Source organism: Homalodisca vitripennis, chromosome 8, assembly GCF_021130785.1.
Source record: "Homalodisca vitripennis isolate AUS2020 chromosome 8, UT_GWSS_2.1, whole genome shotgun sequence".
NCBI classification, from domain to species: Eukaryota; Metazoa; Arthropoda; class Insecta; order Hemiptera; family Cicadellidae; genus Homalodisca; species Homalodisca vitripennis.
This window is the reverse complement of record NC_060214.1, coordinates 36,013,349-36,031,539: the sequence shown is the minus strand read 5'-3', so window position 1 is coordinate 36,031,539 and position 18,191 is coordinate 36,013,349. Positions and strand designations below refer to the sequence as shown.

The following is an 18,191-nucleotide window of genomic DNA, read 5'->3' as shown; positions in this document are numbered from 1 at the left end:
TGAAATATTTAGTAATGTACTACAATTTTAGAGGTTCTGATAACAAATTATTAATAAGGTTCTGATAATTGGTAACTTTTAAAGGACGCTCTTCCCTCTTTCTAAACTAAACTGAGGAAAAACAGTAAAAAGTTGTTACAATAAGTGGATATGTCCTTCCTGTATTTCCACGAACATAATTTCTAAATTAAATTGAGGAAAAACAGTAAAAAGTGGATATCCTCGGAAAACCAAAATATGGCTCTTAATTGTCCATAGAATCCATTAAAAATAATTTGTTAAATCTGAGTTGGTGATTGTAGGTAATTTCAACATTTACACGGAGGGGAAGTAAACAATTCAATACTCTTTTTTATATTTTATCTTAAGAAATTACATCGTTCTGTGTACACTCTAATTTGTGTGTTTTCTCTAAAGTAAGTTTGGTTACCTATATATACATTTTAATGACATCTCTAAAAAGTTTATTTGTATTTATTTGTTAAAAAATATGCTACTATTCAATCATTGAATGGCATATTTACATTATTTGTAAAAAAAGTAATACGTTAATATTATTCAGAGAGCGCGGCAGAAAATATCCAAATACGGCTGAGTTTGTGTGGATACACATAATTACAAAATAACCACTGTTTTAGATCATGTATCAGTTCTCTGGAAAGTCAAAGACACTGTTCAACAACTTTGAGGTTGCATAGATAAAACAGAAATTTTTGAATTTTGCAAACTAGAAAAATTATAACAATAATAACCTCAAATTGTGTTTATTGGGCTAGTTTGATATCACATAAATATAGTTTTTCATGTTTAATTACCTTAAAACGCACTTTTTCTACGTATATTGGTTTGTATTATAGCATGATATATTGTGATAATGGGTAATATTTTCGGAAAGAAGAAAGTGTCAAAAGTAACGAATCATGACAAGGCTGTACTGGTAAAAAGTTATTCCATCTTGTTAAAATAAATGTGTAGTAAATTTAGTTTCTTGTTAGTTTTCTGCTAGATGTATGTAGCATAATTTATTTTTAATTTCTGATTTAAGTATATAGGTTGTTTAGTTGAAATGTCAGAATTATGCTTCTAGGTTAAAACTTATGTTTTAAATGTTTTTAGGTTTAGATTATTACTTACTTGCATTATCTTTTTGATAAGGACTTTTTACTTAATAATTCTTTATCTTATACCCAGCTGCAGTTATGTATTAGGGCCTAGGTCACCAAAACAATTGAATTAAATATTGAATGCCTGCAGTATAATAAGCGGAAACCACATAATCAAGGTAGAGTACGATAAGCGGACCGAGTTTTTATATTGAAATTATCACACGATATTTAATTATTATACACATCGATATAATCAACCAATAGCCCAGTAATTAATTTGAATAATAACTAAATTGTCTGTACCAACTGTATGCACATTAATATTTATCATATTCTAAAAACAATTTGTTTTACTATAAGTAGGCCTAACTTCTTTTTAATAAAAAAGATAGTTAACTTTAGAAAACTAAACAAAAGAACACTAAAGATGATTTATGGTACTGTCTTTCTCTGTTTCAAGATGTTTGTTATGTTTTACATTTCCTTTATTATTTAAATTATATTTTTTCCCCTCACCTATCTTAATTTTATCGTTTGATTACTCCTTATGGTTCCTTTATTATTTATGACATTACGTAATTGTTTAAACTAGCCTATGTCTGTTAATTTAAAACACAAGACTTTAATTTAGTATTTTAGATATGTTGATATCGATTGATAGTTCTGTTATTTGATATCTAAAATCTGCCCCACAATCGAGTCAGCGAATCAAATTATTGAATTTTAAAATAGGCTACCTATACTATTGAATACAAAACCATTCTAATTATAGTTATTTACCAGTAGTTCATTACTATCAGTATTTAATTTAATATATTATAACAAGGAATATAGTTTAAAATCAATTCAAACTCACTAACATTATTTGTATGTTTTTAGTAATGAGCATAGAACATACATCAAGAATGTATTGTCATATAATGGTGATGAGCATATATTATTTGTGTCAAAAACTGTCGGACACATTTATTCTTCAAAATAGTAAAAGTTAAATTAATAAAAGCAATTTTTACACCGCTTTGTGTGATTAAAATACTGTACTTTTTCAATACTATATTCACCAATAGCTTAAGAAATACACTTTTTAACTGCTACACTATGAATCTTTTTAGATATGAAATCGTAGCTGAACTATACTATAATATAAAATAACGATAATTATTTACTTTAGCCACTTCACACGTTTTGTCAAAATTTCAACTTAAAATAAGAAAGTAAATGTATAGGATACTAGTGAAATAGATATAAAAGGTAACTTAGGAGAGTCTAAATAATAACATAAATTACAACGGAAACGCCCCTAGCCATCGATGTTTGAACTTGTACGTTATATCTTGAATAGTCCAATAATCCAAGGAATCAGGGTTTCTGGGTGGGAGGGGATAACAAGCTAAATTCGAGCTCAGATCATGTGAGAAAGGCTAAACGGAAATGCTCCTGATCATCAGGATATTATGTTAACAATAACATAATTAAAATTAAATTAAAAATAACAAACATTACCAAAGAAAAGAAAGTAAACACTTGGTTGCACTTTACTTTTGCCACTTTACACTATTTCCCAGCTAAACCCAAACGCCATTCTCATCTTGCAGCATTTCTGTTGTAATTTCAGTTGTTATTTAGGCTTTCCTACCCTTTATATCTATTTTCCTAATATCCTATAAACAATAACTTCATTAAGTTAAATATCGTTATATCTGTAAACATCTTTTAAGAAGTACAACACACACACATCTTCACAAACATTAACAAACAACACACAAAAATATTAAAACATTATCATTGTTTTATAAGCCACATTTCCAAAAATAGCAATTTGATGTTTGTAAGGAGGTCATGAAAGTGAGAGTCAATTATGAAAGCAAGATACTATTTAGATGTAAGAAACAAAAAACTGTTATTTCATTCAAAACATGGATAACATAGGTAATTAGGCACACTAACTTGCATACTTGAACGCCAGATATCACTGTAGAATGAAAGTAAAGTTATCTAACTGGGATTCATTTTTATTGGCCAATGTGAAAAATCTCAGCTTTTGTTATAGTACTAAAAAGAGTTTCAGAATGTTACTTCTATATTGAAACAAAGGATTCTTAAAGTTACATGAGTTGTACTAGACTTGTATAAAATAAACAAATAAAGAATTCAATAAATCAGATGATGAATATTTTATCTTAGGTTTATTACATTTTGTTTTATGTTATCATTAGTTATTTACAATGTCAACATTGTTTACGTAAGCAAAAGATTTTAACAAAAAGCAGACCATAATCAGTTATGACACATTTTGAACTGGTCTGTTGAAATTAAGACCTTAATCTTCCATTTTTTAATGAGCTTTATTTGTAACTTTCAAAGCTCTAGTCCGGAATTGTTTATCGCATTACTGCAAGCTAGGCTCATTTCATTAATTATTGCCAGTGTGCAAAAATGTGCATAACCAAACTGCACGATCTGAACCCAAGTATATATGAGGTAAATAACATAGTCATCACATCATAATTTTGTATAGCATCCATTTCCTGAATCTGGCCCTCCGCAGTGAATCCAAAATGTCTAAAGATTTTAATTTAAGCCATTTAGATTAATTAATGGTTTCATTGAGGGAAATGTAATGTAAGTTAGTTTTTATCAGAAAAGTAAGACAAAAGTTACAATTTGCATTGTTAACAATTCTGCCAGAACTTTTTGTTTACAAAGCCTATATGTACATGAACTAATAAAATAAGGTTATATCTTAAAAGTAAATTTAATTTATACACCATCTGAGTTTTTATACCACAGGCCAATAATAGTCTCAAATGTTTCAGCAAGTCAAAAACCAACGTGACAAACTCCGTCAATACCAACAACGCATAGAGAAAAAGCTACAAGCTGAAAGAGTTCTTGCAAAGCAACTGATCACAGATGGCAAAAAAGAGTAAGTTTATTCTGGTTATAGCCAAGGTGATTATTGTAAATTAGGTGATTACGTGTTGAACTTACGTAAATAGTAAACTCTCTGTTGACAATATGAAATACCGTCGCCGAACTTCTTTAATTGTAAGTAACAGTAGATTCGATTACATTGAATTTGTTTTTTATCATTTAGAAAGTGACTGTCTCATACAGGTAGGATAAAAAACCGCAACAGTGCATTTATGTCATTTGTCAATAGCCTCAGTTGTAAGCATAATTCATTAAATTTTACCTAATTTTCATTAATTTAGCCCTATAAAGTGAATGAAAATTATTACCATCTAAGAATTATCTCTCATTTTAATAATTTGATTTTCATTCAACTCTTCTGGAACAAGTTGGAAATAATAAATACTTCAGTCTGTCAAGTATACTTTTCATTTTACAATACTTTATATTTTACTCCAATGTGACTGTCAAAACGTACATAAAAAATTATTAGGTTCCAAATTTCAAATATTTATATAAAATATTTGTCTTTAACAGTTTTATAGTATGTGAAGGATTGCAACTGTTAAATTATTCATGGCAAAATCAATTATTTTTAAACACCTTTACATTATTAGTTTGGTGGTGTACCTAAATAATTGTTTGGCGTTCAGTTTAAGTATTTCAAATTTTATGTTGAACAACATTCATCAACATTTTTGAGAAGAAATTACATCATGAATTCAGGGTATGCTGGTATGCATTAAGCACTGAAGATATTCAACTCCATTGCAGTTTGCTCTGTGTACTACACAAGATCAAACATATAGCAGTACAAGAGTTTGTTTTGTTTGGTCTAAATAGGATTATTCTCACCTGAAGTGGCCTCTAAGGCATCAATTTGCTCAAAGAATTGTGTATTTCTAGTGCAGGTTCTTGTGAAGACCAAGAGTTCTTGTAATTGCGTATTTCTATTGTCATCAAGGTTAGATTTTTTCACTTACACTTCATCGCTGTCAATGTATGTTCACTATTACTGAGCCCTCACTCAATCAATCAATCATTTATTTGTCATATAATTATTACATAATGTTGGAGCATAGCTCCTGTAATGTATGACATGTCAATTTTTCTAAAAGCTACTTAGTCTACTATTAATAAAATATATGATATAATTACATGCAATAGGAAATAAAAAAAATCTTTTCATCATGCCTTATTCATGCTTTTTTAAACAGTTCTGAATTAAAATCTTCAATCTTATATGGACATGCTGTTATTAATATTGCAGTCAGAGAAGAAACAAAACTTAATAAGTTATTTTCTTTTTTCATCCCATCAGGTATAATATTAAACATTTTAATTCCCATGTAATAGGGACTCTTTTCTAACATAGTAAGTTTATGGATTGGGTATTTATAATTAGTTCTATATCTGGTGTTATAATTATGATTTATGATTGATGATGTAAATATTAGTGGATTCTTTTTTACAAATTTTAGAACTTCCAAAATATAAAGAGCAGGAATTGTCAAAATGTTATTTTTTAAAATACTTCTTTACATGATTCTCTATAGTTTAATTTAAACATGTATCTAATCACTTTCTTTTGTAAAACAAAAATTGAATTCATTTTTTAATAATAAACACAACACTGCTCACTAAAGATTACAAAGAGTCGACAACACAGACTAACAAGAGCAGAGGAAGACAGTATCATCAATAAGTCCTGGATCTGCCTTACCATACTCAAACACAAAGGTCTCCTACCAAACCTGAAATTAGACCGAGCATGTTATATTGGACCAGAAATATATCTGAGAATGTGTTGAAATTTGCATCATATATTATGTAATTATATTGATACAATATGTATCAGATCATCTGTACTATATATTTATTGATCAATCAGTTTTTGTTCCTTTATGACTGAGAAACCTCTCATTACGCTTAGTCCTAAAAGGACCAGGAGTGACAGGATATTTGTGACGAGTAAGGTTGGGGATTGGGACCACTTCCTGTCAAGACCATGACGAGGGATAACAGGCACTATAATCTCAGTCACGTCACATCGAAGATGGAAGAGGCTAACTCTGTTCCAGCCTCACCAGTCAAAGTTGCATATTTTTATTTTGAGGCTTCCAACTGCCTTAACACTCACGGAGGCCTACTAACTCCAATGATCATCCTCTGCAGTAGACTATACTTATTGACTATCCTTGCACCACACTATTTTGACATATTGTAGTTAGTGAAGTGGACATCTATAGGGTCATGTAGGTTTGAGTGAAACATGGGTTTTGCTGTACCTGGGTAGTCGTATTTATTACTCCACCCAATGATATATGATAGATCTAATTGTAATTATGGTACAATTAGTTAACATTTTTCACTCCATATTAAATTGTATTTTGACAGACGAGCAAAATTGTTGCTTCGCAAAAAGCGATTCCAGGAGCAACTGCTGGAGAAGACAGATGGACAGTTGGAAAACCTGGAACGGATGATTCATGATCTGGAATTCTCACAAGTTGAATTACAGGTAATGTCAATTTGTCAATTGTCTCATTCAGTTTTTATTGACACAACAAATATTACAACTACCAGCAGGTTCACATAGAATAGATGGCTTACAATTTATAAATAGTATGCAAGGAAATAATTAAACTACTTATTCGTATAAATATTCATTCACAATATTGTATTGGTTTGTAGCAAAAACTATTTATAACGTATTGTAAACTCTAATCCATATTAGAAATAAACTAGTAAGATTATTCCAACTTCATAAGAAATTGAACTTATTTGTTAAGACTGGCTGATGAACTATAGTATACTATAAATATATGTAAATTTAATCATATGATTCTGTGGGCCAAGATCGGCGAAATGTGAAAAATCTTCTGGAAATTCTGTTATAGAGTGATTGCAGTAGACATAAATTCTATCTAATACGAAAAACTGTATCTGTGATTCCTTTCAGTAGCCAAGATGTGAGACCCAAAGTTCTCATAAGAGAGCCATAACTGTATTCTTTGGTTATTCAATGCCAAGTAACCGTGCACAATGATAAGATCGTGTTATTAGCTTCATTATTTACACAAGCTCAAGACATTGTCAGATAACTTGGTGGTTCTTCTTCTTCTAAGGGGAAGCCTATTGCCATGCACTTGAGTCTCAAGGACCTTTTGCGCACTCCGGAAGTGTACCAAGAGGCTGACCAGTTTACGGTCAGGTCTCCTGGGGGAATTCGCCACCCTTGTCCAGACTACCAAAGATGGTGTAGCTCTCCCTTGCTTTTGCAGGACAGTCAAAGAGCAGGTTTTCAGTAGTCTCCTCCTGCTCGTCACACATTCTACAGAGCCAATCTTCCTAGAGAATGCCGACTTTGTGAAGATGCTACCTCAGGTGACCATATTCTGCTGTAATCAGACCCAAAACCTGAGAAGACACCGTTCTACTTAAGGAAAGAAGGTCAACCTTCCCTCCAACCAATCCCTAGAAGATACAACAATCCTAAAGGATATGTCAAAGGAAAATCTTTGTGTAATCAGAATCATATGCAGAGAATTCCCCTGAATCAGTACACTAATTCTGCAGTGACCTCTGTTGCAGCACGAGGCCGAACAAAGTCCTACCTGCTGTAAACAGGATGGCCCTCCTCCTGGACATAGCCCGAATGACAATGTCCAGGGGTCAAAATTCCGACAACTGTTTAGAGCTGCGCCCGGCGTACTTGGAAAAGCCCCTATGATAGCAAGGCATCCTTTGGATGCTAGGCAGACTAGCTACCACCATCTTGGCCTCCACTTTTGGTTAGACAACAGCCCCCAGTGCAGGTCTAGCCACGGATACATAAAGCCAATACAAAAGCCTCGGCTTAAGTCCTCAAGACCCATCTTTCACACGTCTCCATTGCATCAAAAACCATTTCCCTCTGGCGATAACCCTTTTCAGATGGGGTACCCAGTTCAGGACGCTATCAAGGATTACGTCCAGATACTTGATGTGGGACTTTAACTCAATGGAAGAGCTTCTTAAGAATGCAACAATACCCTCCAACTGATGCCTTCTTGTAAAGGCAACCATGGCGACCTTAGTAGGGTTGACACTAAGGCTCATCCCATCACACCAGTTTCTCACCATGTCAGAGCAACATTGGTCAGTTCCGTTACTGTTGTGTTGAACTTGCCACTCACAAGAGTCACAATGTAATCTGCATACCCCTGCAAAGACACCACTGCTGTTCAAAGACACAATTAGGTCACAACTCGGTTCCACAGAAGAGGAGAGAGGACGCCACCATAAGGACAGCCCCTCGTAGTCCTTGCATTGATGCTCACTCATAATTTTTATAACTCTCTTTGGTTCAGTAATATATCTACCTTGATAGTCTTTGAGAACACCAAGCAGTGAGGTGGGATTTTGTGCTAATAGCTTCTGAAACCTTGCAAAACCCTGCACGCTGTCAATGTCAGTGCATATTTTTTACAGGGTAATCTCTTAGCCGTATAAACCTTATGGTTTTACAGTGCAAGAGCCTCATGGTAGGTCTCCCAAGTACCTGAATAAAGCCCTGACTCTTTAAATGAACCCACAATTTCAGAAACCCACAAACTGTCAGCAGATTTGTCAGCTGTACTGTAGTGTGAATCCGTTTCCTGGTATTACTGTTGGATTCTAGTTGTGCCCTTAGGTCTTCCTTGTATGACACCCAGTCTATTTTTCTCGGAGAGGGAAGGCTCGTCAGACACAAGCCAACCATGTATCCGATTAACTATACCCTTCGTCGTCATCGTTATAGCTGTCACCTCTCTAAACGTTTACGTGCGAAAAGCATTACCCATGTTTGCGATTACTAGAGTTCAGGACATTATATACTCCAGAAGCAACTTTCCTCTGTTATTTCTGTTGGTGTTTCCCCACGCCTTACAGTTTTTATTAAAGCATTATCGCTTTCTCTCCTACTCTCACAACTCTTTTGATTCTGTAGATCATTATTACATAATTTGACTTTTTGGTGTTTCACAGGTACTAGATGGACTAAAGGTTGGAAATGAGGCTCTGAAGAAGGTGAATGACATGTTGAATGTTGAAGATGTGGAAAAAATACTGGAAGAGACAAGAGAAGCTGTGGACAAACAAAAGGTAAATTATTCAATCGTGTTTTATTGATTAATTTGTAATCATATACCCTGCGTTATTGAATTGAATCAATTCAATAAAGATTTGAGGAATATCAAAAGTTAGGAAAATTTATACAATGTATTGAAAGCCAGAAAAGTCAAGACGAGTTCGAACCTGCTTTTTTGTCAAAAGATTACCTGTCCTTTTATCAAACTAAGTGTAGTACGATAAAGTCAAAGCTAATAATTTGTACCCAATAACAAAAATGTTCATTTCTTTATGTCTTTTATGAGGCCTTACTACATTCTTTTTAGAGCCACATTTTATTCCTTTATTTATGTTCTACAGTATTTCAATTTTATTTAAGATATTCTAATTTTCATTGTTCCGGTCAAGGTCCAGTTTCATAAAATCTGAATTAACTATAAAAAATAACTTCTTTTTCTGCTGTGAAACAGCCAATGGATTTCACCTAGGAATTCTATAATTTGTTTCTCCTCAACAATCCACTACCACTCAATTTGACAGTTATATAATTAGATTTAAATATTTCAAAATGGCAAATAAACAATTTGAAACTTAACCTAAAAACTGAACGCATATAATCTATATTAAGGTTGCTATATTAAATAATTACAAAATAGTTGAAACAAATTATATGTCTAATAGTTATAAGTTATTATTTTCGGTACCATAAATAATACCAATATTAATCCAAATGATTTGCACAAGGTATTCTCAGTGGCAAATATAAAAGTTACAAACTAAAGCATTACAAAAACTTGATGTTTTCTCTGACCTGATTTTACAAATTTCTCATGAAAGAACATAATTTACACTACAAACTAACATATAAAACATTCCCCTTTTATAATTGTGATTTCTTAGACATGATCTCTGAAGTCTGTGTCTAAAACATTGTAGTCCACATAATTGTGCTCCTGGTGAGGCAATGTGAACCTCTTCACCTATATTACACTATATATTGTATTTTGTAGTCTAGGGGTCTCTGATGTTGAAATGATGTAGAGTTCATTTTGAACTTCTTAGTCATTGACATATTTTTTGGATCTCTTCAGACGAATATGACTCCAGGTTAGAAGAGTAAATTCTGTGACAGGGTCAGATTTTAAACACTGCACTAAGAGGAAGGTGAACTGGAGCTAAACTCAACATTCACACTGTGCAAATATTGAGTGTCAAATACAGTGTACTATTTTGTAGATTTCAGACATTTCACTAAGAGGAAGGTGAACTGGAGCTAAACTCAACATTCACACTGAGCAAATATTGAATGTCAAATACAGTGTACTATTTGTTTTGAGGCCTCATGCAGACTTTTAGTTTGTATTATTTTGACATCATACTTAATGCACTGGAAGGCATGTGTTTTGTTATATTATATTCTACATTGTTGTTAAGATACCAAATTTGTGGTTAAGCAATGTTTCAGCAAAAAGTTGATACAAAAGTTTTTCAATTGTCGAAAGAAAAAGTAAATCTTTTTGCTACGTTATTTTTTATTTTGCATATTTATTAAATAAAATTTAATTTTAAAGCCTTTGGCTTGGGGGCTTGGTACTTATTGGTTAACCAATTAATTAAAACACAAATTGTCATACACTTAATAATAAATATTTTATTTCGAACATCATGTATGCACGGTTTCTAGTTCCAGATGAAATAACATTTACAACTATCATGCACCCTTTTGAACTGGCTCGTTATCATGACAGTGGCATAAAGTTAGTACAATAATGGTTTGTATTGACCAGGAAATCGATGAACTTCTCAGTGGTGTGCTCACAAGCGAAGATGAGGAAGCTGTGGAGAAAGAGTTTGACGAGATGATGGCGCTGGAGGAAGGTGCAGGAGACAATATGGAAGTGGAGAACGTCAACTTGCCTGATGTGCCAACTGACGAGTTACCAGGTAGACATCATGATTGAGTTCATCCATTCATTCATTTTATTTCTTTGTCTACAAACTATCGTAGCTATTTTTGGCTTTTGACCATTTATAGAGTCATGAGATGTACTACTATCCTGCAACTATAGTAGCAGCTATATAGTACGCTCTTTGTCATCTGTTGTGTAGAATTATTATTTTTTTCAATTAGTAATTAAACTTTTTATGACCAAACCTAAAAATTAGTTGCCATAAAATTATGTTCCACTTTTCTATCAAACTAAGAAAACTCCACCAAACCTTTTACTTTTATTGCTAATTGATAGGAAAATCAGCAGGCTAGGATCCACAGATTTGAAAGGAACGCATAGACACTTAAAAGTACATGTATTTTAATTAGCAGTAATCCTTGGGTTTCAGCTGTTATCAATTCAAACCAAATCTTTTTACTTTGATCGTTCTACATAATTTTTAAATATTTATCGTAGGCATACCAGTATGTTTAGAATAAAATGTTCTTTTTTGTTTTCAATCATAAAAACTGTATTGTAATATTTTTTTTTTTTTTTAATTTTACTTTACAAAATGCAAAAACAACTTTCAACCACTAAGTATAAATCAATTAGAATAGTCTTAAAGTAATTTCAAGATTATCTAATTAGTCCCCAAGATCATTTCGGCTGTGAAGTTTGAATGGAATAGTTGAGATTAATGAAAATCCGAGTTCATAAAGCGAATCTAAATATCTATTGTTGCTTACACATGGAATGATGGCACGAAGTTACCTCTCAATTGTTAAACAAAACAGAAGTATCTTATAATTTTTCCTAATTGTCAAAACACGTACAGTATTTATAAGTTGTATTCCATTCCCATTTTTAGATTTTGGTAGATCACAATGTTCCATTGCCTTTTAGAGATTTGTATCTATAAGCTGTTGATTTATCTAGTGGCAAACAAGTCTTTCTAGGCAGTATTATTTTCCAAATTTTGTAACATTTACTGTTGTTATCTAAATAAAACAACATTGAAATGGAAAATTCATTTTATATAGGGTACCTAAAAATACTTTGTAGACTCAAAGTTAGATTTTTGTTCATTATGTATTACCGTAATTTAAAAAACAGTACACAATTACACTTAAATATATATTTAAAACATTTGCAAAAACAAATTTCTACAATGCGATAGTCACATCTTTGTGAGTGCTGGGTGGACGGTTTGCGGCTAATGGATGAAGAAAATTTTCAAGATGGACTTTGTTCACCGATTCATCATTTCCATGTCAGACATGTGCACTTTTTACTGATTTGTATATCTAATAATTTTCAAGTGTGGACATTAAACTACTTTTCTTGCATTTGTGAATTATTTGCAGGTTTTGATTTATATTGCAGTAGTTGTGACCACATTGAATGAGATGTTCAACATAATTTGACCGTAGTGTAGCAGTATCTTTGGAAGGCGTATCTTAACCCTTAGCACGCCGTAGACGGAATAATCCACGATGTTGTTTGGTCTTATAACGCCAAAGACGAAATAATCCGCCGATCGATAAAAATATATTTTATTAGTGTTTTTGAAGTTTATAAGTTCAATAAATAAGCCACAATACAAAGTAATGTACTGGCTTGACCAAATAACCCAGTTGCAGCTGTCAGCTGGCCGCAGTAGGTAAACAGTAAATTGTATTGTTGCTGGCAGCTGTTCTCCCACTCCCGTCTGTACGCCGATGACGATACTATCCGCCATTACCGACTGTCAGTGGAGCACGCATTGTGCCTTTGAGAAGTTTTCTTGCGTTGTCATTCCTTATACAAACAGTTGTAAAAAGTTATTGTTACCATGTTTTAGGTGTTATAATAAAGTTTTTATTGTTTCTTTTCTGTTGTGTAATTATGGCTGCAAGTCATGTCCCGAGACCCCATGGCTTCATCCCGATTTTTGTTTTGAAGTTTACCCTACAACTGCCTAAATCGATTATTATCAGAACTTATAAAATTAATCAAGATCAGCATATTACACTTTATTTGTTTTCTTATCCTTGTACATAGTTTTCATATTTTTCATCACATGCATTTGATTACTCTGTAACCTAAATTTGATTTTGATTGAAATATTCCATTATTATGAAAAAATGTGATTATTTTAATGCAAATATTACATTATTGTAAATTTTTTTTTTTTTTTTTTTTTTTTTTTTTTGTTCTCTTAGGACAAGAAGCTTATAAATTGCACTTAGTCCTGTAAGGACCTTTGCGCTGCTTCCGGAGTGATAGGATATTCAGGATGGGTAAGGTTAGGGAGTAGGGGCCGCCTCCAATCGAGATCCATGAGGAAGAATTAGGGCACTACATTAACAAGAGCCTCTGAGGTAAGGGATCAAACCCCACCAACTCCAACAGCCATCTTCCACAGTAGACTAGACCTATTGAATTGCCCATGAACCCCAGAATCTCAATATTTGCGGTTAGTGATGAGCCGCTACTGGACATCCATAAGGTTGCCCAGATTGAAGTGGCACATCGGTTTTTGCTGTGCCCAGTGGTGGATTCAACTGGTAGGTATAAACCAGCCAGAAGTGATCCCTGCTGGGTATTTTTTTTTTTGTGTGTTACTATTAGTCATTAGGAATGAATAAAAATTAGCTTTAAGGAATTTTCATTTTTATTTTTTCACCTTAAATGAGCGTAATCTAAAAATTTACTAAATTTACATTGGCGTTCAAAGGGTTAAAATTCATTGTTTTAGTAAGTCTGATGACATTCAAATAAATGTTTGAGTTGTCCCTTGGAGGTTTGACTCACTATAAATGTATACCAACATCAAATTAGTAAATATATTAGCATACAATTACAACTGTGGCAAATAGTTGCTTTGGGTTGTTTTGGGACTCTCATACGAAACACTGGCATTATAAATAAGCTATGCACTCGCAGGAGGCCTGTATATACTACTACATTGTCCTCAAAGGATTAAAAATAAATGAATATTACTTTGACAATCTACTGTTGTATGTCAGTAATTTTATTTAATGAAGTATTTTTGAATTTAATGAATTATGTAACCATAATTATATTGGTTACATAATGCAATCATAACTTGTGTAATTAACATAACTTATATTATAATAAATATGAATTGTTAAATCATCAATGATTCTTGTTTTACAGAGCCAGAAAAGGAAGCAGAAAAACCGCAGAAAAAGAAAATTGCTGTTGCTGCTGAATAACTTACAGCCTGTACATAAATATTGCCTTAATGTTTCCATTGTATCAAGACTGTATTTAATACCGTACATATTACGTAAGTTATACTTATCACATGTGATGTATTTTAAGTGACATTAAATTATAATTGCTACAAGTAAAATAATTGTGTTATTTTTAATCTTACTCATGTGTTGTTATATTTCAAACTGTAAAATTGATATTGTTTTTTTAACTATGTAATGACATGCGTCAAAACTCCAACCAAAATCATTTTTGTTTGACATGCAAGCAAACATGAGCTTTCTCTTGTAATAGTTTTAAGTACAAAACGTAAAAATATAAATATGATAAAAGTACTGTTGGAGAATTAAAAACATTTGCCACCATTATACTATGTTATAAAAAGTACAATATTTTTTAGGACTGAAATGTACCCTCTTCTTTGGGTGTTAAAATCCCTAATATATTAACAACTTTATTTTTGTATCTAAAATAGTTTTTTGCAGTTTTTTACAAAGACAGTTTTGTAGAGTTTAGATATACACTTTTTGTGCATAAAAAGTAATTTTTAGTATCTTTTTTCAAGGGTTTATTTTTTATATATATATTGTCCACCAAGTCATTTTAATCATTCAAGTCCACGTCATCATCTTGTATCGAAGAGCACGTTTCTGGAGCACCATCGCTTGTTTCGTTCTCCAGCTTTGCCTCTCCCCAGATTATACCATGAACGTATTAAGGAGCCATTTATAAGTGTTTTGCAGTTTTTAAGCCTCTGTGGTTTTAATGAAATTTATTAATTTAAAGTATAAGTTTTTATGTGTTGTGATTTATTTTAAAAAAGTACAGTATTTACTAGTGAAGAATCCATAAGTTTATGTTTTTAACAAATCTTTTCAGTGATTGTTTACAATTAAGAGTGTACTTACATTCAGGCTCTGTAACATATGTTTTGTCTGAGCACATATATTGAACTTGCAGAGAGTAGATGTTTTGTATGGTGCTGCTGCTGTTATTAAGAGTTATTCCTTTTGAGAACTGTTTAATCACTATTAAATAAATTAAATAAGTAGAATTGAATAAATAAAAATAGAACTACTTTATTCAGCTATAACTGGTTATTCTGCCAACATCAAGCTAAAACTTGCCAAAACAGCTGATTGCCAATGTCATTCAGTTGGTGATTTAAACCATTGGGACAACTATCACTCTGACTCATCTGGCCATAGACCTGGTGACAACAATCAAACCCCATATGACATTGACCTTGAACATAATAAACAGGTTTCATGCTTAAACTACTTTCTGACAAGATTATCACCAGTTACATTTTTTACTAATTTGATATTTTTACTGATTAACTTTGCTTGTACATATTTATAAATTTGTAATTTTGTATATAATATCCTGTCTATATATTAATTTTATATTATTTATTTAATAAATTAATAAATAAAAACTATTTGACAGCTGTTTGGAACTTTACTTTTTTCTAGTCAAAACAGTGAATGCAATAGAAAATAAAGGAAATATTGGTTGTAAAATAAAGAATATTAATAATATAATGTTTTATAACCAAATAAATCACTAGAGCACCAATATTGCTAAAATTATTACTTAAATATCTGGTGTTTACCAAATTACCATACATAAATATGTGATGGTAGAAAAACTCCCCACAATTAATTTTATTAATTCTGACAAAACATCTTTAACAGTAAAACTCTGAAACAAGATGTCAAAATACCCCTGTGGCACATGTGGTATAGGGGCTAAGCACTCTTCAATAGCTTGTACGGGGCCTTGCAAGTATTGGTATCAGGCAAAAATGTGCTGGAATATCAGGTGGTGATTTTAAAAGGCTTCGTAAAAGCTGGCTACACCACCTGGAAATGTCAACAGTGCTGTTTGCTCCCAGTTACTAATCAGAATAATTTTGAGGACGAAGACTCCACACATGAACTAGTAAACAACCATAACTATGATAGTTCTAGCTTAAACATAACAGAAAAAAAAATGGAAGATGTCCACACGAAAATAAAAAAATTTTAAAGAGGGGGATGACCTTGAATCATCTCTTGTTTTAGCAGCAGAGGTTGGAATGTCCCTTTTGGCTGAAAATAATCAGCTAAAAAATAACTTGCAAAACATAAAGCTCATTAAATACTCAACTGACTCAGCGAATAGCTGAACATGAAAACGTTAAGGAAATTGAGTATGAAGCAAAAATTCAGGAAACTGGAACTCAGACAAGAAGCTTTAATTTCAAAGAAACTCCACTCTAATCGATACTCTAAATGAAGTTGAGCAGCAAACTGGCTAACGAAAGGCTCCAGAAAGATAAATTTATGCAACTGTTTGAGGAACATGATCAAGAAAAAGAAACAATAATTTCAAACTATGAAAAAGAAATTAAGCAGCTACGAGGAATAATAAGCAAATTAAAAAAAACTGAATTGCCAATGGATTCCAAGACATATACAGAGTCAACAACACAAACATGTGACTCCGGAATAACAGCTCAGAGTCCCTCTTCGTCTCACCTACTAGGATTAGCTGAGCTGAAAATTCGTCAAGACCTTATCGAGCAGTCTATGAAAGCATTGCAAGATAAACTCAATTTAGAAACCGAAAACACAGCCAGAATGTAAACCACCATCACCAACTGTGAAACTACCTCGCCACTTTCTCACACAACTCTAGCAAAAATAAATCATTCACTAGGAGGAACTATTTTAGCGTTTCACTTCAAATGGCCAAGAGCAAGTCTCAGCATGGTGACATGAAAAATATATACCCTGAAGCTCATAATGACTCCAGTCATCACTTCGATCTCGATAAAATAAAATCACCAATGATTAACTCCAGAGCAGACACCATTTGTCCGACAGGCTCCGTCGAGCTTCCAGCATCTGACAGCGTCCCGCCAAAGAAAGGATGCCGACTTCCAAACCACCGATAACAGCAAAGCTCCTTCAACCCCAGGAAGATCTTGAGGATTTCTTAAAATGCCTACATACATTCGAATAAGGTCGGAAATTCTGGAACAAGAGGAAGAATCTCAAATAAGGAAGTCTACATTCCCAATGGAAATGAAAATACCAGACTCCCGGTAGAACTCAATCAACCTGCAGGCTCACTCCATGCAACAAGGAACTCTTTTTTAGGAATGATTCAGAGGAAGAGGGTCAAAGAGAGGCCAGCACAAGGAAGCAGAATCTTCATAAACTCAGCTCTGAAAAAAATTATAATTTTCCACCAAAAATGTCGACCGCCTCGGAAATAAGATCGATCGCTTAGTCACTGTCTGAATCAGTTACTTCCTAACATAGTAGTCATAACCGAGCATGGCCTCGATCAGTCTAAAGATTATCACCACACATCTGGTAAACTACAACCTCGTCGCATTCTATTGTAGGGAACATCACCAAAAAGGGGGGGTCGCTATTTACATACACAAATCCTTTGGCAATAAAGTTGAGGAGATTGAAATGAAGAGGCATTGCTTGGAACTCGTTTGTGAGATGGCCAGTATAAAAATAGCTCTTAATGGAGGGAAACATCTTTACCTGCTTGGCATTATAGACCTCCTGGAAGTGTTCTGGAAGAAGCCTTGACTCGAATCTCAACTGCCTTGGAAATGTTCCCGAGCAAACAACACCCCTACATGCATGGGTTGGCGATCTGAAATGTTGACAGTCTCAACACGTCTAAAGAAAAGGAAAATCGAGCCCTTAATAACATTTCTTGCCTCCCTTCGACATGCATAGAGCCAACCTGCCACCCACAAGAGTCACCAGTACCTCTGAATCATCCATTGATGTCGTCAGCAGCAATTTAAATCCAAGAAACTTCAGTATCAAGGTTATTCATGAGCACATATCCGACCACAGTGGCCAGCTATGCACTCTCGACATACCTGCTAAAACTAAAACTGAACCAATCC

General features: G+C 33.1%; 1 protein-coding gene across 1 annotated transcript; it reads left to right on the top strand.

Annotated features, from left to right (window-relative positions):
- Nucleotides 1-626: 626 nt before the first annotated feature.
- Nucleotides 627-14,405, top strand: LOC124367558 (charged multivesicular body protein 6-A-like). The gene is made up of 6 exons (XM_046824491.1): nt 627-937; nt 3,923-4,032; nt 6,417-6,540; nt 9,030-9,146; nt 10,901-11,057; nt 14,207-14,405. Exons 1-6 carry the CDS (start codon nt 875-877, stop codon nt 14,263-14,265), a joined length of 630 nt encoding a protein of 209 aa, XP_046680447.1. The 5' UTR covers nt 627-874; the 3' UTR covers nt 14,266-14,405.
- Nucleotides 14,406-18,191: the final 3,786 nt, after the last annotated feature.